A 22,285-nucleotide genomic window follows, 5' to 3' on the forward strand; every position below is an offset into this window, starting at 1 on the left:
CCACACACAGAGACGGAATAAAAAACAGGAAGGAGAATAATGCTGTTTTGGACATACTGAATTTAAAGTGCTTGTAAAATAACTTGTGGGGTGGAAAGCCAGTGCCGTGGACACATGAAACTAGGGCTATCTCTACACACCCTTGTCTCCATATATACAGTGAAAGTCATAACTAGGCATCAATAATTAACACTGTAACTGTTGAACAGTGTCAATGATTATGGAGTGATGATCTACTTTATAAAATCAATTTTAAAGTTTCACCTCTTCCTACATAGTCTTACTGAATAACTGATTTAGTATGTACCCTGGTGAATCCATTCTTTTCTCTCTAAATCCTGCAATGGTTTTAGGCAACTAAGGAACTATTTTTCTGGATCAATTTCTTGACAACAGACATAACTGTATATACTGAACCATTTTCTCATGAATAAGCTGTAGCAGAAATCCATCTTTGTTATGAATTCTGGCTTGCAAAAATTCTTTCTCATCGTTCTTCTAAAAATTCCCAGGGTAAAGAATTAGTCTAGAGTTGCATGAATATCATTTCAAGTTTCCAAACTCTGTTAAATCAGAAAACGGTAGTGAGCCACACTTGCTCTCTCCACAAGTACAGCTCTCATCCTCATCAAAGCAGCTTCTTCTTGCAGCAGATGGAGACCACTACAGAGAACTGCAACAGGGCAAGATGCAGAGGATACACGACCATGGGCTGTCCAACCCCACCTGATACATCTAAACAAAACCCCTACACAGAAGTCCAGGGAGCATGAAGGAAGAGGGGCTAGAAGGATTGTAAAAGCCTCTGTAAGAGCCTGTCCTCTGGCCAGGACACCTGCTACAAGACAGTTTCTTCTGGACAGGACAGAAATGTTGCTCCCATGAACTCTCAACAATATGACTGACTGCACAAGACATGCAAACATGAAGGGAAATTTCATGAAGCTATACTCCTAGATAAGAGCTACAGGCAAGTCGATGGCTGCCAAAAGGAGAATCCATTTTGCCAAGGATGAGTCCCCGATTGGTTACACAGCTGTCAGTGGTGAACCCTAAACACATGTACTTACTAGGCAGCACTCCTGGACTCAGTAGGGTTTTATGGGTCGTGGAGTGTTTGGGTGTGTATGTGTAACAATAATAATCATAAAAGAAGGAGTTGTAAATTCTAGAGTGATGTGGGGGACTCTAGAAAGGAGATGAAGGGGTAGCAATGATGTAAATACTGTCTACTCATGAATGAAATTCTAAAAAATTAATTTTAAGTTAAAAAATTTAAAACAGTTTTAAATGAATATTCTGCTGAAGATTTTTTCACTTGATAGTTTACAAACCATCATATGAATTAGTAATTATCATTTTGTATGTTGTACAAACTATCATCAATACTACAAATACAAAAATTAGAAATTTATCTCCTGATGTAAATATTGTGTGCCAATCGTGTATAAAAGCCTACAAAAACTATCAAATTTATAGTTTGCTACAATACAGTCACATAAATGTATACTAAGACAAGAACCAGGATAACAGCACTGGGATAACAACTTCCAAAGCCCTAACTCCTGAGCATTCTATCATCTCCTGGAAGTCAGTTTTCACCTTTTCCACCAGCTGCAGTTGTTAGCTCGGGTTTTGTTGGGAGGCGCATGTGTTCCTGCAATATGGCAGTGCTAGATTATAAGGCTACTGACAACAGCACTTGCTATGAACCCACAAATCAATGAAGTAAATCAAAATACTGCAGAATCTTTCTAGGAAAGAATGTGGCCCAGAATGGGCCACGTCTGTCTTTTCAGTGATGAAAATATTCTGATTTAACTTAGTTTTTTAGAAGAAATTGAACTCGGGTCCTCTGCAATAGCTGCAAGTACTCTTAACTGCAGAGCCATCTCTCCAGCCCCTAACTTAGTATTTAGAGTAATGCTGCCTTTAAAAATAATATTAATTAATTAACCTTTCAAGTTACTCTTATTTGCACCTGGAGACATTTCCATGCCACTGTTTAATCTAGAGGAAAGCCAGCAAAATGCCTATATGTGTTTAATGAGACAACACTTTTTTATTTTTATTTTTATTGTTTTTGGTTTTTCAAGACAGGGTTTCTCTGTGTAGTTTTGGTGCCTTTCCTGGATCTTGCTCTGTAGACCAGGATGGCCTCAAACTCATAGAGATCTGCCTGGCTCTGCCTCCCGAGTGCTAGGATTAAAGGTGTGTGCTACCACCGCCCGGCTGAGACAACACTTTCTATCTTTGGGTCCCTCCTATACTAGCTTCTAAGAAACTAAGACAAGAGCCCCAGCAGGTGAGCTCAGTATCTCATAGTAAGAGCACAGCTCTCAATTAGTACCTCCTCACCAAGTGCAGACCAGTTCCCTACATCCATAAAAACACAGATGTTTGAGATCTTTCCAGACTGCTCAAATTCTTGGGGGGAAAAAAAGTGCAAAGTGAGGAAATACTTTGGGAAAAAACAAACTGGGAGAATCAAGACAGTTACACACCAGTGGTCCTTACGCCATCTTCCTTTCAAGCCACACTTGGTCTGCCTTGAGACAGCCCTTAGTATTCATCACACTTTGCAGATGATAAAGTGGAGGCTCACGTGGGTGAAACCCATGAAGTGGCAGTATCAAGATCATGTGAGCCAGTACCCAGTCTTCCATGACACCATCACACACATGGAGCGGGTGCCTACTTAAGGAAGTCTGACATTTTGGGGAAAGGCAAAACTGCAAAATTCACTTCGTTTCTAGCAAAACTTGGCTCTACCAGGCAATAGCTATATAGCCTTGAGCACATGACGAGTTCTGAATTGGTTAAGAGTATCTGGAAGAAATTGGTGACAACAAGTAGGAAATTTTTTTTCAATTTGTTTCTTTTTTGTTGTTGTTTGGTTTTTTGAGACAGGCTTTTTCTGTGTATAGCCCTGGCCATCCTGGAATTTACTTTGTAAACCAGCTGGCCTTGAACTCAAGAGTCCACCTACCTCTGCCTCCCAAGTGCTACAAACCTCTATCTCAAAAAAATATTTACATTATGATTCGTAACAGTAGCAAAATCAGTTATGAAGTAGCAATGAAAATAATTTTAAGGTTGAGGGTCACCACAACATGAAGAACTGTACTACAGGGTCGCAGCATTAAGAAGGTTGGGAACCCTACGTTAACCTGAGTCTCCTGTTCTCATCTGCATTAGATTATTTCCAAGGTCATGAAATACCAGAATTATATGGACTTGACCTAAACGTTCCTCACCCATCCCTCAAATCAAGGTAGTCACTCTAAAACTAAATATGACACACTGTGTTTTACCACATAAATCACCGCTCATGTTGTGTCTACTGCTAACTGCTTCAGAGTTCAGTCCAATTACTTAGCCTCAAACTGATATGATCACGTGGTATTCCACAATTGCTTTATGCTTCAAATTATAGAGCTCCTTGATTTTACCACGATCTGCAGACTTGTGATACACGTATAGACTGTGGTCTATTACATGGAAAATAAGCAGGGTGATGTGGTAGATTAACAGGTTTGCTTTAGACAGCGATGAGTTCTATGAGAAACTGCCATTTGAATTCAACTCTGATGGACATGAAGAAGCCAATACTTAACTAATACTTAGCTAAGGGGAGTGTGTAACAGAAACTTAACCTCGCTGAGCCTGTTTCCTACTCTGCGAAAATAGAGGCAAAAGAACCAACCATGCAAATACTATTGGGACAACTGAATACAGCTACCTTGATAATAAAGTGTCAAGTTATCTGTGTGCTACACCTAGTTTTCAGCCTATCTGAGGGTCACACGTGACCTTTCATTTACTGGACCTCCAAAGGTTTGAAAGTCTCTAACTTACCAATGCCTCGAGGTTTTCTATCCACAAAATAAACAGACTAACCCATTACTGTCCTCTCTCTACTCCTTCCCCATTCCATAAATGACCTAAAGTGCAGTGAGTGCGCTTCTGTGAGACTTCCTGAGCACCTGAACTCTACTGCAGACCCAAGTGGAACCATGCAAGTTAAAATGGCATGGAAGATGTTTGCAGAGCCTCTCCAAGGAAATGACTCCGGCCAGTCGGCCGTGGAACCTTTCTGACACTGGGCTACAAGGCTGAACTTGGGAAGAGGAGGCATAAAATTACCGGAAACAAAATACCAAACTGCACCAGCATGAAACTTGACATTTTTCTGGGGCAACAGTGTCTGCACCCCATACTGTTTAAAAGGAATCTATGCCCCAACGGAGGACCAAAAAAAAAGACGGTGTGGAGATAATGGAAGTTGACGCAACGAACCCAACGCCCCTCACTGGGCAACCAGAGCCCCAGCGAGCTGCAGAAGGGTGGCCTGTCACCGGGGGAGGACACCCAGCAGCCGGGCTGAGCGAGGTGCATCCGCAGAGCACCCGGCCCCAGGCGCCGCCGGGCCGAGCCCCGCGCCCAGGCCCTGACAACCACGCCGCCCCCAGTACCTGCGGGGTCCAGCGCCATCGCGGAGGGCGGAGAAGAAGCCGGCCACTCGCGGGCTCGGGAGCCGAGAGGGGGAGGAGCCTGAGCCAGGCTGCGCGCGCAGCCGCCCGCCCGGCCGCCGCTTCCCGCAGGAGGCCGGCCCGAGCGCGACCCCTGCGGTGAGACCAGGCCACGCCCCCTTTGCCCGGCCCCACTTCCGTTGAGCTTTGCGCCTGCGCCTGACTGCCGTCTCAGGGACTCCTGCTCTAGAGTGGGCGGGTTTCCCAGGGAAGGGCCCCGGGAGGGGCGTGGCTACGCATGCTCCCCCTCCAAGGGGCGGCCTTGGTGGTGCACCGCTTGACTTTTCCAAGTAATAGATGGGATTTGGACTTGGGCCTCTTACCTCCAATGTTCTTAATGGCCCCGGTCATTGAGTCGTAAGTCCCTCTGTCCATGTCAGGTTGCAGCCTCAGTCTTGAGTGTTAGAGGAAAAGTCATAAAAATCTCCACCCGCTGTTACTGGGAGAAAAGTCCCTGCCTGAGTTCTGCTCAGAAGAACTCTGTGAACACTCCCATCGGGTAGAGTCCAGTGTGAGTGGTGGTATGGATCTTGACTCTCCTGAAAAGCTGTCATTTGTTGCTGTCGTAAGGGAAAGGAACAGTTCCCCCAAGGCCTCCTCAACAGAAGTCACTTAGGCCTGTTTCCGCTCACTGGCCGACCTTCAGTGCTGACTCTTCATCGGATCTCCACTTAATGAGCCCGCTCAAGCCTCCGAAGGCTGAGGAAGGCCAGGGACAGATGTTTGGAAAAGCACGGAGCAGCTGCCTCTTCCCTGAGAGGGATTTGGGGCTTTCAAAATGATCCCCTCCCCACCTACCTGCAGTCCCTCCCTCCCTGCTGCTGCATCCGCCTGGTCAGTTGGCAGAGAAGATGCCACAGTCGAACAGGCCTAGGAAAGTGGGTCTCTGCTCAGCAGGGCTTCCGTTTAAGGGCCTGTTTGGGCATAACGGGCCTCATTACAGCTGTAGGCTGCGGTGCCAAGGTGGAGAATTAAACCTTCACTCAGCCAGGCAGGAAATCAGTTCCTTTGCTTGTGTGGTTTATGAATGTGCTTAGAAATACACATGAAATCCGCTACGGGTCCTCCTTTTATTTTTCTGGGAGTGCAGGATTTAGAAAGACTGAAACAAGGTTATGTTGTGGCCACTGTTGTTGGTTGAGACCGTCCCTCATGTGGTCCAAGCTGACCACGCTGGATGCGTAGCAGAGGGCCTGAATCTTTTAGAGAGGACAGAGCAGATTATAAAAACACAACTCGGGCACCCACAGTCAAGTAATCAAACCCAGTATGCAAAGACATTGCTATAAAGGGGGTAGGTTTGGTCCGATTCAGTCAGGCAGAATTCTATGTACCTTCACTTGAAAATCCTGGAGCCACACCTATTGACTTTGTGACTTGAAAATAAGTTCCAATGATTTTCGGGACTTCATTTTCATTTTCAAGGTCTTTTTTTTTTTTTTTTTTTTTCTTTAGGTTTTTCGAGAAAGGGTTTCTCTGTGTGGCTTTGGTGCCTGTCCTGGATCTCACTCTGTAGACCATGCTGGCCTTGAACTCACAGAGATCTGGCTGTGCCTCGTGAGTGCTGGGATTAAAGGCATGCTCCACCACCGCCGGCTCAAGGTCATTTTTAGGAATACACAAAATAGAACGAATCTGAGAGACTTTGAGGGACCACTTGTATAGTTTTTGCCATGACTATGGCTTGAAAAGTTATTATTGTTTTCTACTTAATTCACCTCTCAGAACATCTAAACAATTGCTGTTTGCTTTAGCCTTATCCTAGGCTAAATATTCCAATAATATTTTGGAAAATCTTGATTTTTCTGTGTTCCCTAAACTTGACTACTAAACATTTCATACCACGAAAATCATAGCAATACACCTCAAATGGCTGACACGTAAATGCCTTCCCATTCTTATAGTAAATGGAATGCTTTGGGGGAAAACAGTCTTTACCATACAAATCACTCTTAAGAGTTAAGTCCTAGGAAATGAGTTGGTAATTCAAAACAGAAGAAAGGTTCTAAGTTAACACATGATGATAGATGATTTTTTGGACAGTACAATAAGAGTACAAAGAGTAAACATCATCCTGGACATTTGAAACTGCATCTTATACAACTACGATCTCTAAGGCTGAAACAATGTCTGGCACCTAATAGTTCCACAGTAGCCTCTCAGAAGGGCTGGAGTACCATGGTATTTGAGAAAGCCATGAAAGGGCAGTTAAAATTATGTTTGGTTTAAAAGGTAGTGGCCCAGGTAACAAAGGAGGCGAGTCATCCTTGTACAAAAGCTGAAGCAAAAGCATCAGAGATTCGAGCAATTCTTGAAGGACATGTAGGACACGGAAGAGGTCGATGGCTGTGCTGTAGGATATTGTCAACTTGACACATACCTAGTGTGGTGATGTTTGGTGGATGTTCTAACCAATAAAACTGGTCTGAAGACCAGAGGACAGAGGCAACCACTAGTTAACCATAATGGCCAGGTAGTGGTGGCACACACCTTTAATCCTAGCACTCGGAAGGCAGAGGCAGACAGATCTCTGTGAGTTCAAGTCCACCCTGGGCTACACAAGATTAATCCAATCTAAAAGAGAAACAGAGCTAGGCAGTGATGGCACACACCTTTAATCTCAGTATTTGGTAGTCACATGCCTTTAATTCCAGCACTAGGAAGGTTGAGACAGGAAGTGATATGGCTGGGCAGAAAAAGGAATATTGGGCAGAGGATACTGAAGGCTGAGGAGTTGGCAATGTGAGAAGTGGCTCTGGCTTGTTTCCTCTGATCTTTTAGCATTTATCCAGATATCTGGCTCTGGGTTTTTATTATAAAACCAATATTCGTGCTACACCTAGAGATATCTGAGAAGAGAGACTATTAATAACTGGGAGTGGGCTTTTGTTTGACTGTGGTATCTGTGAGAAGCCATAGCATCCTGTATAGAATAATTCCAATTAAACTATTTTGAAATACACATTAGAAACTTATAAAATAGGTTTCCACATGAGTCGACAATTTCTGCCCCCTTAACTTACATGTAGTAATTTGTCTGTTCATTCTCCTGGTAAAATGGGTAAGGGTCTCTGTTTAACCTAAAAATGTACAACTTAACAGATATAGCCAGTAAGAGAGATCGTGGAACTACACAGGGCTACCTGAACAGAGCTCAACTCATTCTTCCTCAGTAATTTTTTTGTATCATTCATATATAGATATATATAGATATATATACTGTGGCCTGCATAGCTGGAGCATGAAATCTGGTGAGGGACACTGAGGTTAAACAGCACTCTAGACACCCAGTTTCAGTTCGTCAGGGAAGCAGCTCTCTTTATTCGTACCAGCATGGGCTTATATACCCCTCCAACAGCAGGAGTCAAGGAATGGCTACTCTGTATCCAGAGGCAAGCCGGACACTGCTTTCCAAATAGGAAAAACCACAGGGGAAATGATCCCCAGCATCCTCTGAACTGGGACAGGAAAAAAAGGGCATTTAAAATTAAGGCAGCAAATTTACTATTGCTGACATATATACACATATATTATATATAATAAAACCCAAATATTTGTACAGGTGAATGAGTTGCTATGTGTGGAGGTGTCATTGTGTATTAATGGTCTAGAAGATTCCATGATTTAACTTCCTAGTAAAATTCCAGGCCCCAGAAGTGCCTATGTTACTAACTTCTGTGATAATTGATTATATTTGCCAATTCTGAATCTTATCCCAACTTAATCATACAAGATAGCCTTTGGGATTGGCTTCTTTTGCCCAACTTCATAGCTGTGAGATTTATCTAACTTCCAATGTGGCATTAGGTGAATAACTTGTCCTCAGTTTTCTCATCTGTAAATACATGCCTGCATGAATCATCTGAGCCTGAGAGATGACCCATTAGAAATCCTGACAGTGGCACCTGGGACTCATTATCCCATTCATAATTTAGAGCAGTTGTTACTGTGAAATTTATCTTTTATGAGTTGGAGAGGTGGTTTAGAGGTTAAGAGCACTGGCTGCCCTTCCAGAGGTTCTGAGTTCTATTCCCAGCAACCACATGATTCACAGCTATCTATAGTGGGATTTGATGCCCTCCTCTGGCACAAAGTTGTATATGCAGATAGAGCACTCATGTACATAAAATAAATACATCTTTTAAAAAATTTATCTTTTATGTCTTCTATTTTTTTCCAATTTGGAAAACTATTCTTCTGAGCTACTGTTATACTGTGTATACTCTTTTAAAATTTAATTACTCAGTATTAGCCTGCCATCAGGACTAAAATCTAGGCACTAATATTGCTTCACTCAGTATTCTGTGACACATTTGAACAGAGGAGATTTAGCAGTGTGCCCTATCACTTCAAGTGAGAAAAAAAAAAGGTGTGACAAAATCTCTTCTTGCTGCTGCAGACAGCTAGATTTGTGTTTTGTTTGTTGTGTGCATTGTTTTCTGTGTGGCCTCATTTGAGACAGACCACAATTTTTCTCTTAGGTCAAAGATTGCAGTTCACTTTTAAGAAGTAAGAAAAGGAAACAACTGGTGTGGTGGAGCACGCCTTTAAACCCAGAACCCAGGAGGCAGAGGCAGGCGGGTCTTGAGTCCCAGGCCAGCCTGGTCTACAGAGTGAGTTCAGCCCGGGCAACATAGTCAGACCCTATCTCAAAAGAAATAATGATGGGTGGAGATAGAGCTCAGTGACTAAGAGCATGTACTGTTCTTGCAGAGGACTCTAATTCATTCCCAACACCCAAGTTAGCTCACAGTGACCTGTAACTCCAGCACCAGGGGATCCAACGCCCTTTTCTGGCCTCCCTGCCAATTGCTAACATGGACATATGCCCACAAACACATACACATAATTTAAAATAAGTATCTTTAAAGGTAATAATAATGGGGCTAGGGATGTGGATCAATGGTAGAGGGCTTGCATGGTATTCACAAGGCTCTAGGTTCAATCTCCAGCACCTAAATAATAATAATAATAATAATGTGGATAATACCGTAACATGAGTTTACTGAACTTCTCTTCAGTCTCGTGCACATGCAATGATCCTTTAAAAAATTCTGACAGGTGCTAAGAACCTTGACAAAGAATGTAATCCATTTTATTTTCTTCTAAGTCTGAACTAGCAGTGCAGTGACATCGTATTTCAGTGACCAACGGTACTAAAAACATCTCAGGGGACTTTTGCTGCTTTAGAGGAAATAAAGTCCATGACCCATGCTGAATATCCTGTCACTGTTACTGTGAAAGAGGGCAAGTGACTTCATTCACTTGCTTCTCTCCCAAATCAGAGCGTCTCCCATGCCAAGTACTGCCCCGAATCCTGGGAAAGTAATAATAAATAAGGTGGTAAAGCCCTTACCCTTAGGGAATCCAAAGGTCTCAAATACTCATAGACACAAAAATGCAAATAAAAAGTTACAACATATGATAGAAGATGGTGTGGGAGCTTAAAAAGGAAAGAAATAAACTTTAGAAGGTTTTGTAAAGATATTTATATTTAAAGTAGATCTTAAGAAATGATTGGGCATTGAACAAGAAAAAGATGGATGCCTAGTTTGTAAACATCACTGTATGAAGTAGATGTGGTATGATGGTCATGACCCATTCATTAATGGGGGGACCTGGCTAACTACTGATCCTACCAATGTATCTCATAAATTCAATAGCTTATGACTATCTCTGATCTGTGACTTTTCATCAAAACTGTGACAGATATTCCATACAGGGGCCAAGTCTTATGGTCTTGTGTTTCTTATGGTCCACTTAGTGGACAAGGTTAGCTACTGTTAAATTCATTCTTAAAGCTGCTTTATTTTAATTTTGTACAAAAGGTTTAAATTGATGTGATATCTAATCACCCTAACATGTTGTAGAATATAATTTTAAGGTGTGTTACTTTTGTTTATGCTGCATTTGTTTAACTCTGTGAAGCTGTGTTACTGTGCCTGTGTAAAACACCTGATGGGCTATTGAAGAACTGAATGGCCAATAGCGAGGCAGGAGAAAGGATGGGTGAGGCTGGCAGGCAGAAAGAACATATAGAAGGAGAAATCTGGGAGGAGAGGAGATCTAGGAGCCAGAGGAGGAGGAGGACTCCAGGGCCCAGCCACCCAGCTATGGAGCAAGCCCCAGAGTAAGAGTAGAATTTACAGAAGTAAAAGAACCGGAAAAGGCCAGAAGCAAAAGGTAGACGGGCTAAGTTAAGAAAAGCTGGCTAGCAGGTTGGAGATTTAGCTCAGTGGTAGAGTGCTTGCCTAGCAAGCGCTAAGGCCCTGGGTTTGGTCCTCAGCTGGGAGCGGGGGGAAGCTGGCTAGAAACAAGCCAAGCTAAGGCCAGACATTCATAAGAAAAAGCCTCTATGTATTTATATGGGTTCTTGTTGGCGAACCCCCCCCCAAAAAAAAAGAACAAAAACAACAAACAACACTAACATCTTACAGAGTTCTTTGTGTTTTGTTAAGTTCTAACTGAAAAGCCTAGCAGACAGTAGTTTTGGTTAATGTCTCATTCATTAGCCTATATAAGTCATGAGTCTGTGTAGCTGACTTGCGTGTCCACCTTTCTGTATGTGATAGTTAATCTTTGGGAAGAGGGAACTTCAACTGAAGGATTTCCTCCATCTATTGGCCTGTGGGTATGTCTTGGTGGTATTTTCTTCATTCATATTAAAGTAGGAGGGCCCAGCCCACTGTGGGCAATACCAGGTAGGCCTGGGCAGTATAAGACAGGTGGTGTGAACTTGGGAGCAAGCCAATAGGCAGCATTCTTCCGTAGTTTCTGCATCAAGCGCTTGTCTTTAGTCCCTGTATTGGCTTCCTTCCATGATGAACTGTAATCTCAAAAATCAAATAAACCCTTTCTTCCTCCATTTGCTTTTGGTCACGGTGTTTATCACAGCAACAGAACTCAACTGCCCAGGTTCTTGCCTGACACCCTTCCAGGCTTCTCTGATCTACAGTTAAGGTTCAGACTGTGTTCTCTGGCCTTCTGTTCATTCATCTCCCTAACTTCTACATCCTATCAGGACAGGACAAGAACTTTGTCTGATCTGATTTGGCTCACCGGTTCATGAATTTTGAAATTACCTATGCTCCATAGAACTATGGCTTATTCAGCTGTTAGAACTGTGCTCTGGGCCCCTGGTAGAGATTTCTCTTTTTCTTGGGACTCACCAGCAAACATTTTTCTATTGGCTTCAATTTATTCTCCCACAATTCTTCAGTTCTTCTTTTGACTTGCAGGGGACAAAGAGCATGGCACCATGTTTTGTATTTCTGCTTTAAAATATTTAATATACACTCTGAAATCATAAATGGGGAAAAGCTAGGTGGAAAATAAATAAATAAATAAATAAATAAATATAAATAAAATTTCAAACACAACTCATCTGTAAAATATTGCTAATGACAGTCTCTTCAACTTACCATTAAGAGGGCAAATATAAACTGAATTTTCAGAGAGGATGAATAAAACAACTCTTCCTTAATTAGCCTAAAAACATTCCAATTATAGAAATGATTAGCCCTGAAAGATTATATACTCTGCTTACTTTCAGGATAAAATATACCATGGATTTGCATATTACTTTTACTTTGAAGGCTGGGTTTAAGCATAAATGATAGTCTATAGCCCACACAAGCTAAATAGGTTTAGATCAACAAAAAAAAACCTGTCAAGTTCTGATATAACAGACACAAGTGATAATAGCTATGCCAGCATGTCAAGTTTCAAATTAAAAGTTTTAATTGTGCTTGGGCCAAGCAAATTGACTTTGAGAGAAAGTCCTTACACCTGGAAATGATAGTATTTCACATGAACATAAGACATTCAGTGTGGTGTCTACTAAATCAGATTTCTCACACTTGTCATTCTGGATATTCACTAACAATCCAGAAGCTGACACATGTCCTGATGAGCATTATTCCTTAGAGTTGTTGTTTTGTTTTGTTTTTAATTTTGACTCTGATCTCTTTGTTCCAAAGTTAGACATCTTTCAGTGTTACAAGTATAGTGATCCTGCTTTCCACCACTGGGTACCAAACCACTTTTTGTTGGTTTGTTTGTTTAAATTTATTTATTTATTTATTATGTATACAGTGTTCTCTTTGCATGTATGCCTGCATTCCAGAATGGCTGTGAGCCACCTTATAGTTGCTTGGAAATGAACTCAGGACCTCTGGAAGAGCAGCCAATGTTGTCAACCTCTGAGCCATCTCTCCGGCCCAGCAAACCATTTTTGAGAGGCTATTTTTTTAAATGGGGAGGCCTAATTTGCTATTTTAAATTTGTTCTCAATTTTAGAGCAGGAAATAATTATGGAAATCCTAATCAGTACATGGCTAGCATTGAGTGGTCAATACATGTTAGATATTCTGTAAATCTTGCTTGTGAGCTTTGAATCTCTGTAAGTACCTTGGGCTTCCATGGGTTGAATCTTAAGAAATAGGAATGCTCATAAACAAACCCTTCATCAGAGAAATAATTTTCCCCATAGAGTGTTTCAAAGAACACTAAATGTGGGAAATGTTCCATCACACACTATCTGTGCTCTAGAAAGTCTTTGGAGGGGAGCTGACAAAGTTCACAACCCCAAAGACAAGCATTTTCCACTGGGGAAAAAAAGGATCAGATTCACTAGATAATGTTTACTGTCAAGACCACAGACAAGAAAGAAATCAAACTTACACTTCCGGGAGTATATCTGCACACTGAGGTCCTTTCTTCCCACCAAATTTTTAACCTTTATGTAGCACCTGACCTTATTGTTCACTCTCCTGTCTTTTTTTTTAAACCCTACCCCACCTCTGCTTTGGACTAAACTGAAACAATATTCACTTATTTCTCCTATTAATTCATTGTTTTCTGTTTGACTAGTACTTTCCCAGTTTTAAATTCTTGACCTGAGAATTCAGGTATTCACTAAGCTCTTTTTCTTACAGATCCATTTTCAGGAACACAGCTGCTACATTTTATGAGTTCTGATTTCTCTCATGTTTTAAGTCTGCATTTCCAGCCTCATTTTGATACTGGTGCTCTTAGGTAGCTTATTGGATAGTCTCAGGCCCAAAAGACACAGCCCTCTCTCATAATCAATATCCCATATAGCCAAGGATGGAACAGCAGGGCTCTAATTACCAGTCAGGTGAATGAGACCAGAGTCCTATCTCTGGCCTTAGAGTCACGACATCCTGAACTGCCCAGAATGTCATCAAGAGATAACTCTCTCCACTTGGTTCTGGAGCCCTATGTAGGCAGACTTTTCTTTCCTATCCGCCAGTTTCCAAATAACCAACACTCAATATTAATTAGAAATACTCAGCCGATAGCTCAAGCTTATTACTAACTAGCTCTTACAACTTAAATTAACCCATATTTCTTATCTAAGTTCTACCATGTGGCTCATGGCTTGTTACCTCATCTTGTACACATCCTGCTTTCTCTGTATCTGGCTGACGACTCCTCAGACTCTGGCCTCCTTCATCCTAACATCCTTAGTTTGGTTGTCCTGCCTATACTACCTTCCTGGCTACCAGCTAGTCAGCTTTTTATTAAACCAATCTGAGTGACAGATCTTTACAGTATACAAAAGGATTATTCCATAGCAGCCCTAACTCTTAGAAGCTTTCCATCTGGCAGCAGGCTTTCTGATAAAGGACAAGGACATACTGTTGTCTCCTCTTGTAAGAATTGACCCGAATGGCCATGTCAATCACTAGAGTAGGACCTCATCCCTTGGGAAAAGCTGTTTGTTCTAGAGACTTTAAAAGTCTTATACAGCCTGCTTCAGATGTAGATCAGCACAATGATGTCTTTAGCCATTGTCCAGTTTTACCCCTGCTCTTCATCAAACAGTCCTTTCGGCCTTTGTCCATGCTCTGGTCTTGAGAGTGTGGTTTCCAACAGTACCATTTGCCCATTCTTACACATACAAAGTATGTGTATGCTAATGGTATCTATGATCATTTTCCACTCTCATCCCTTCAGAGTGTGTTCCCTTTATTCACATGCTCTTTGGGTCTCATTTAAATTGTTTTTAATGGAGATCATGAGGATCAAGGAGCTGCAGACAATCCAGACCAAGATCTCTCTAACAATACCTTAAACTCAACACACTGGGTCAAGACTTTCATTCCGCTCAGTATTTGAAGGAGTGAACTGTTTTAAATATAAATCATCTTTGAACCTAAGTCTTGCACTTCACTCCCCAAATCCAAATCATAATGTATAATTTTTCATACTGTAGATTCCTCTTCCCTGGGCTCAACACTTTATTACAGACTCCATTCTTTCACACTCATAAAACTTTCAGTAATCTAAAAACTTTACTGTCTTTTTTTTTCTAACACCAACCAAACATTTTGCCAGAAAAATAACTAAAGGACAAAGAATGGACAGTGATTTATTATCATTTATTGCTTTGATAAAATAATCCAAACTTCAAAGTTGAGTGCAAGTCAAAGTATAATATTACGTATCACTTGATAAGGTTTGTTTTTTGTTTTTGACTTAAAACAAGGTCTTATCTAGCCCAGGCTGTCCTCTATAGCCAGAAAGTAACCTTGACCTTGTGGTCCTTCTGCCTTCCCCTGCTGAGTGGTGTGCTTATAGGCTTCATCGCCATGGCCAGTTTATATGGTGCTGGGAATTGAACCCAAGGCTTCATGCATGCTAAACAGGCACTGTACAACTGCATCCCCTGCTCCACACGGTGATTGCATGGTAGACAGGCACTGCACAACTGCATCCCCCGCTCAAGACGGTGACTGCATGTTAGACAGGCACTGCACAACTGCATCCCTGCTCCACACGGTGACTCTGCTAAAGGACTTTTCATGTTTCCAGACATTTAATGATGTTATATAAAACATCATCTTTAACAAAATATATGATGTCCAATTGTTTGTTTTTTCATAGAATTTAAGGAATTATTTCATGAAGATGTCAAATGAAAGACAATTTAACATGGTTTTTTAGTACTATAACCTTGTAAATTTTAGTGAATTACTTGGGGGAAGTATAAAGAGGTGATTGTCAGTAATATAATAAAATTTCTTCTTGATGTAATGTTATTTAGAGAATCAAAGCTTCTCAAAACTTACAAGATTCAATATTGAAACATAATCTCTTCTCAATATTTATTCTAGAAATTAGTAATGTTTATCCACATACACCTAAAAAACTGGCACTGTGAAAGGATGTGATCTGCACTGAGATAGTTGTTGCCTGTTAGTAAGAAGGAAGCTTTCATAAGAAATTGCTTAAGCCGGGTGGTGGTGGTGGTGGTGGTGGTGGTGGCAGCGGCGGCAGCCGTGGCAGTGGCGGCTGCGGCAGTGGTGCACGCCTTTAATCCCAGCACTCAGAAAGCAGAGGCAGGCGGATCTCTGTGAGTTTGAGGCCAGCCTGGGCTACAGAGTGAGTTCCAGGAAAGGCACAAAACTACACAGAGAAACCCTGTCTCGAAAAACCAAAAAAAGAAAAAAAAGAAAAGAAAAGAAAAAAATGCTTATATTTGTTTGATAAGTATTTTTGAATGCTTGAATGTATAATCTGTGTTGTTTTCTTTGACTATATGGTAAAGGTATGTAGAGCAATAAATGGACCAGCATGATATCATTTCATACCTAGTTCATATGGTTACAGGAATGACTATAAGTCCCAGCTTCTGTTTGTGCTGTGGTATGATAGGGCAATGGGAAAGAGATACTATACATCTGAAGATAAGACCTGTGGGAAAAGTGAACTAGGACAGACTCCAGGACAAAGGGATAAGTGAACTCACCACTAGAGAAAACTTGCTCGTGTTTATTCCTTTGTTTTTTAGACAGGTTTTCTCTGTGTAGCCCTGGCTGGTATGGAACTATCTATATAGACTATGCTGGCTTCAAACTCAGAGAGACCCACCTGCCTCTGTCTGCCAAATGCTGAAATAAAGGTGAGTGCCACCACACTGAGCATGTTCATAAGTTTTTTGTTTTTTAAGAAGATAACAATATCAAATCTTACAATTTATATCAATTGGGATTCCTTCAAAGCAAGGCACATCTAAATGAATATTCTATAGGATTTTTTTCTGTATCAATGTTTACATTTTTATTTGCAATTACTTGAACATACAGCAGATAATTTGGTGCCAACTTAAAAATGTGTACAAAAATAAATATTTATTTTTCAAAATATATATCTGTATTTCACAAACTGAAAAATTACCATACCTTAATACACTATGACAACAAACCTAGAAACCATTTAATATACTACCTGTGGAATGCTGGTCTGAAGCCTCAGTGGCTGTATCTGCTCTCCTCCAATGCTATCATCAGTTTTTCCAGTAATAATTTATTTAAGAGAAAAACACAGTTAATTTTTTTTATTACAAAATCATGAAGATAGTGTCCTATCTTCCAATAATCTACAGAGAACTTGCCACGATAGACTTGTGTATTCAGTTTCTATTCAGATCAGTTTATATTTAAAATGGGACTAATGGAGTTCCGGGGAAAAGCTAACTGACTATTGATTCAGTTGTGATTCTCTTTTCTTGGCTTCTCTTTGCCTGTGGTCTTAGCTGTACCCCTCTCTTCCTTTTTAACCTCTTGAGTGTAAAATGCATAATTAGAGAGGAATCTGAAATCGTCTTAATTCTTTTTGGAGGAGTTGTGTAATTAAAAAGTTGAGAATCTGCTCCAATGTTTGAGGAGCTTGGATTATCCTGAACAATCCACCCTTAAGAATTAAATAGAATGTTATATTCATAAATAGCTTTGCCTTGCAGTCATTTCTGTAATTCTATCTTACATTCATATTGTCGTTTGATTAGTTAATCATCCATTTTCAAAGGTGTGAATGTGTTTTCACACTTCTGCTAAGACAGTGTTAACTATGAAACTATAGATAGCAATAGAGATTAATTATCCATTGCACAAGTCCCACACCTGTGCTTACCAGACAGAGGAAGAGGGTGCACATCTTAGCACAGGTGTGACTTCAAAAACTGGGGGGAGAGGCTTGGTCGAATGAGTTCAAGGACTGCTTCCAGTTGACATGCCTTTAAACGTTAACTGCTTTACACTTTTAATTCTATTTCATAAAACAATCGAGTAGATTGGTGCAAGTCTCCGGCTGTGAGTGAATGGAAGGAGGCATTCTACAAACGTGCCAGTCTCTCATGGAATTAGAAAACAGAACAGATACTACATTGGATTTTAACAATTGCTCTAGCTTCAGTAGAGCAAAGCCAGAAATTGGGAACTCATCCTCTGAAATATTAATTAAATACAGTAAGCATTCTAGGAGTTGGGTAACTCAAAATAACAACAACAATAGTTAGAGAGCTTGTAATCATTATAGTTATAATAAGCTCTCTCCAATTGGCTTTTGATTTCCCCAATGATGAACTCTGTTAATTTAGAATCTGGTTCACTGAGTCTCAGGGGATCTGACTTTTCTGTCTCAATGAATTAGCCTTGACGTGTAGAGTAGCATGCCAGAAGAGAGGAGCTGAGAGCAGAGCATGGTAATGCATGCCTGTTATCCCAGCACGAGGAAGATGGCAGAAGGATCAGGAGTTCAAGGCCAGCTTTGGCTACGTAGCCAGTTTGAGGCCAGCCTGGGATACATGAGCTTCTGTCTCAAAGGAAGAAAGGGCAGGATGGACAAAGACAAAGAGGACTTTAACCACAGTCGTTCATATAAGCTCAGGTACTCATCCATCATGAAAGTAAGAATTCCTAGGCCAGCATTAGCTTTGCTCCTGCACTATCACAGTGGGATTGACACCAGAATGAACTAAAATGTCCTCCTCTTACTCAAATAATGTCTTTCCATGTCAGCGATTTCTTCTCATGGCAGCTATTCAGGTGCAAGCATTCTCCCAGTGTGACTTTACATGAACTCAAGCAAGTTTTCAGAACTCTGAGGAGATCTTTCCTGTCTTTGATTATAAATACACAGCCCCAAATTGCTGCTTCTTCCTTGGTTTGGGGTTGACACTAGGCAAGCAGATGCTAAGTGACCAAGTTTTGCAGAAGCAGGAAAATGTGATAAGAACCAAATAGTGGTTGGCTACATGAGGCCATATCTAAAAACAAAGAGTCAAAGGGTTGGAAGAAAGAGCCTAACATTCTAACATTACTAACTACTCTGTAGTGGTGGCCTCCTATGTGGCATCATTGCAAATGGGCTGGTCAGCATATTTAATTGCTCTTCCCTAATTTAAGTTTGTAACACCATGCATAGGACGGCCACCATTTATTAGTATGATTCTGTAGGTCAAAATGTCCACACATTAGGATATGTTAGCTCTCAGGCATATTGTGAGTTAATCAGACACCTCCCGAGAATGCTCAGGCCAGCAGTACCACTGAAATGTCCACAGTCTCAAAAAAAAAAAAAAAGCAATGTATAAGGAAAGTTGGCTTAAAATAAGAGTGTAAATTGAAATATGACCAAGACCAGAGGCTCCTTTCTGTAAAAGAAATTTCAGAAAAGTAACCTCACCTTCACTACCCTCTGGATGTCTAAGGATGTTTTGCTTTGGAAAGGAGACTCTGCTTTTGTTTCTACAGAAAGCCAGAGGCTATGGATTTGTTCCAGATTAAGATACATCAGGTTTGACCAGCCAAGACCACCTGAAAGTTCTCTGATGACACCATGGCCCAGATGATTCAACATCCAGAATTGTTTCAAGGCAACTGGCTCAGACGATACAGCCTCACGGACTACTCCATGATCCTTAAATATTCTTTGTGTCCCCATAAGATACAGCGCCCCCCTCCAGCAGGAAGTAGTTAAGAGAAGCTACGCCCAAATTCCCAAATATACCAAGCTGGCTTTGGAGATGTGTAAAAGTTAAAACCTTCCTTTAAAAAAAAAAAAAAAGAAAAGGGGAAGTGCTGTGGGATGTTAATGTATGTCCTGTGGGAGCCCTTCTTGGGTTCCTTGTGGCATTACCCAGCAGGTTTGCATAGAGGATGATTAGGACCATGGGCCTGAGTGCAGGTGTCTGAGATGGTCTGCACTTGGCTGTACTGGGGGATGGTCTGTATGTCAAGTTGCTCTGATTGGTCAATAAATAAAACCTGATTGGTCGTGGCTAGGCAAGAGGTATGGGCGGGACTAACAGAGAGGAGAGATAAAAGAGCAGGAAGGCAGAAGGAGACGCTGCCGCCAGCCAGCCGCCAGCCAGCTGCCAGCCACCGCCAGGACAAGCAGCATGTGAAGATGCTGGTAAGCCACAAGCCACGTGGCAAGGTATAGATTTGTAGAAATGCGTTACTTTGAGATATAGGAACAGTTAGCAAGAAGCCTGCCACGGCCATACAGTTTGTAAGCAATATAAGTCTCTGTGTTTGCTTGGTTGGGTCTGAGCGGCTGTGGGACTGGCGGGTGACAGAGATTTGTCCTGACTGAGGAGGTATAGGCAGGAAAACTCTAGCTACAGAAAGGAAGTACCTCACCTCATGGACTTACTCCAACCTAACTGCTTGTCCAGCAAGACCCCTGCAAAGGAAGAAGCACCAAAGGGTAGAAGAGACATGGGTGTGGGGTCTGGGATGTCTTCCCTGAAACAGGCTTTTAATGCTTTGATTAGCTCCAGAAATGGACTGTGCATCATTAAGCCCATTGCACACACTTTAGAGTGTGCCCAGTAGAACAAAGTCTACAGGCCCTCTAATACAGGACAAAATATATTTTTAAGTTACCCTAAATCATAGTTGGTTCCAAAAAAAATGACCCCCTGAAGTGTTGAAAAAATGACCTTTTTCTATTTCCATGATTCTGGCAATAGAACTCAAGATCTTAAGAAAAGTAAGCAAGTTTTCTTCCACTGAATGGCACTTGTAGGCCCAAAGCATATCACAGGCTGGCTGGCAATGCAAAAATCCTCTTGCCTCATCCTCTTATTGGTTGCTGGCATGTATCACTATAGCTGGTCCTATTTATAGCAGTGTAAGCCAGAGAAGACATACATCTCCATTGCACCCTTGTGTTTGGAACATTTTCCAGAATAATAATGAGACCTGATAGAATCATGCAAAGATTTAGGAGTGAAAATCAGTGTTATGCTAAAGTGAGCTCACATGCATCAGTATCATTTCAAGTCACTGTTCACCATTTACAAATACGATTTACCTATGTAATTCTATGTCAAATTTCCATCTTTTGGTCATTGATGAACTGCAAGTGTGGCAATTTTCTCATAAGATTATACCACCTCATGAGGCCATGTAATGAACCATTTCAAAGAGCAGATTCCTTTGTTAAATAACATACAACTGCATCTGAGGGTCAATGACAAAATCAAATGATCTCCATTAGTAGATCTCAGTTCCATCTGTTTTGTTGTTGTTGTGTCCTACAAACAAATACTTTGCATTAAGATTCCTATAAGAATAATGGCAAATTATACTTTTACTGTATTCTATACTTTGTCATCTGAATTTAATCATCAACTCAAAGTAAAATAAAATTAATTTAATTATCATATCAAAATATTATTTTCACCATTCACAAGATGAAGAAAGTGAATTTCAGAAATCGGAACTTACACAACACAGAAGTTGCTCATAATAGCTAAAAAGTGGGGCTGAAAGATAGTTACTGGGGAAAGTGCTTGTCTGGCCTGCACAGAGCTCTAGGTTTGCTCCTCATCACTATATAAAACCAGAGTGGTTATGTGTGCCTGTAATCACAACACTGGAGAGGTAGATGTGGGAGGATCAGAATTTCCAGATCATCCTCAGTTACACAGTGAGTTAGAGGCCAGCCTGGGATACAAGAGAACCCCATCTCACCAAAAACAAAAAACTAAACTAAACTGTGGAGCATTCTCCTTTGTGATTGCCTGGGGAATGGTGACACAGCACACTTCTCACTAGCCTCATGTAGCATGCTACCTTGTACCATGTATGGTATCCAGCCTCCAGAAGTTATCCCCCAGTAAACAATATGTTCTTGTTTCTTCCTACACTCTCAGTTTCTGTATCTTGAAGCTCATTCATAGCAAATAGAATGTAGCAGCAGAAATGATATTTAATATGTCTCCAGGGCTAGGTCAGAAGCTTAATAACTCCTGCTTTGGTTCACTGGAAGTCTCGGCATACTGGCCCTGCGCAGGTTCCTGATGAGTATTGTTTGAAGGCATTGTTTAAATGTAATTGTTTTTCTTTTTTTGAGACAAGGTCTCATGTAGCCCAGGCTGGCCTCAAACTCACATTGTAGCCAGGAATAGCCTTAAACTCCTGATCCTTCTGCCACCCCCTTCTGAGTGTTGGGATTACAGATATATGCTATGGTGCCCAATTTACATTGTATTGGTTTTGAACACGCTCTTCAATCACTCTGCCAACTGAGCTAGATCCCTCGCCCCTTGACAGAATTTGTATGTGTGTGTGTGCAGCTATGGTACATGGAAAGGGGTGCTCTTTAACAACAACAACAACAACAACAACAACAAACCACACACACAACAAACAAATAAACAAAATACACACTTGATGTGGGCATCGGGAGCCTTAAGGAAATTATAAATGAAAGCACACTTGTTCTTCCTGTTTATTAAAACAGGAGAGAGAAATAGAGACAGAGACAAGGAGGGAGGGAGGGAGGGAGAGACAGACAGACAATGGGAACAACAACAGTTTAATCTTCAAGCCTATGAAGTCCAGAATATTTTCTAATTCCTCTAAATTTGACTCAAAACTTAACAGTTTCTTTTTCTTTCAACTTTCTCTTGAAATTAAGAAGTCATAGTTAGA

At 41.2% G+C, this 22,285-nt stretch overlaps 1 protein-coding gene across 2 annotated transcripts in view; it reads right to left on the minus strand.

Annotated features, from left to right (window-relative positions):
• Cmc1 (C-X9-C motif containing 1) overlaps window positions 1-4,724 on the minus strand; it is an 87,802-nt gene extending 83,078 nt beyond the window's left edge. For both annotated transcript variants that reach the window (XM_076577308.1, XM_042281918.2), the window contains exon 1: window positions 4,476-4,724. In XM_076577308.1, the coding sequence (XP_076433423.1) occupies window positions 4,476-4,494 (19 nt within the window). In that variant the 5' untranslated portion in view covers window positions 4,495-4,724. The remainder of the gene's footprint in view (window positions 1-4,475) is intronic.
• Window positions 4,725-22,285: the final 17,561 nt, after the last annotated feature.

The sequence above is a fragment of the Peromyscus maniculatus genome, chromosome 7 (genome assembly GCF_049852395.1).
Source record: "Peromyscus maniculatus bairdii isolate BWxNUB_F1_BW_parent chromosome 7, HU_Pman_BW_mat_3.1, whole genome shotgun sequence".
In the NCBI taxonomy this organism is placed as follows: domain Eukaryota; kingdom Metazoa; phylum Chordata; class Mammalia; order Rodentia; family Cricetidae; genus Peromyscus; species Peromyscus maniculatus.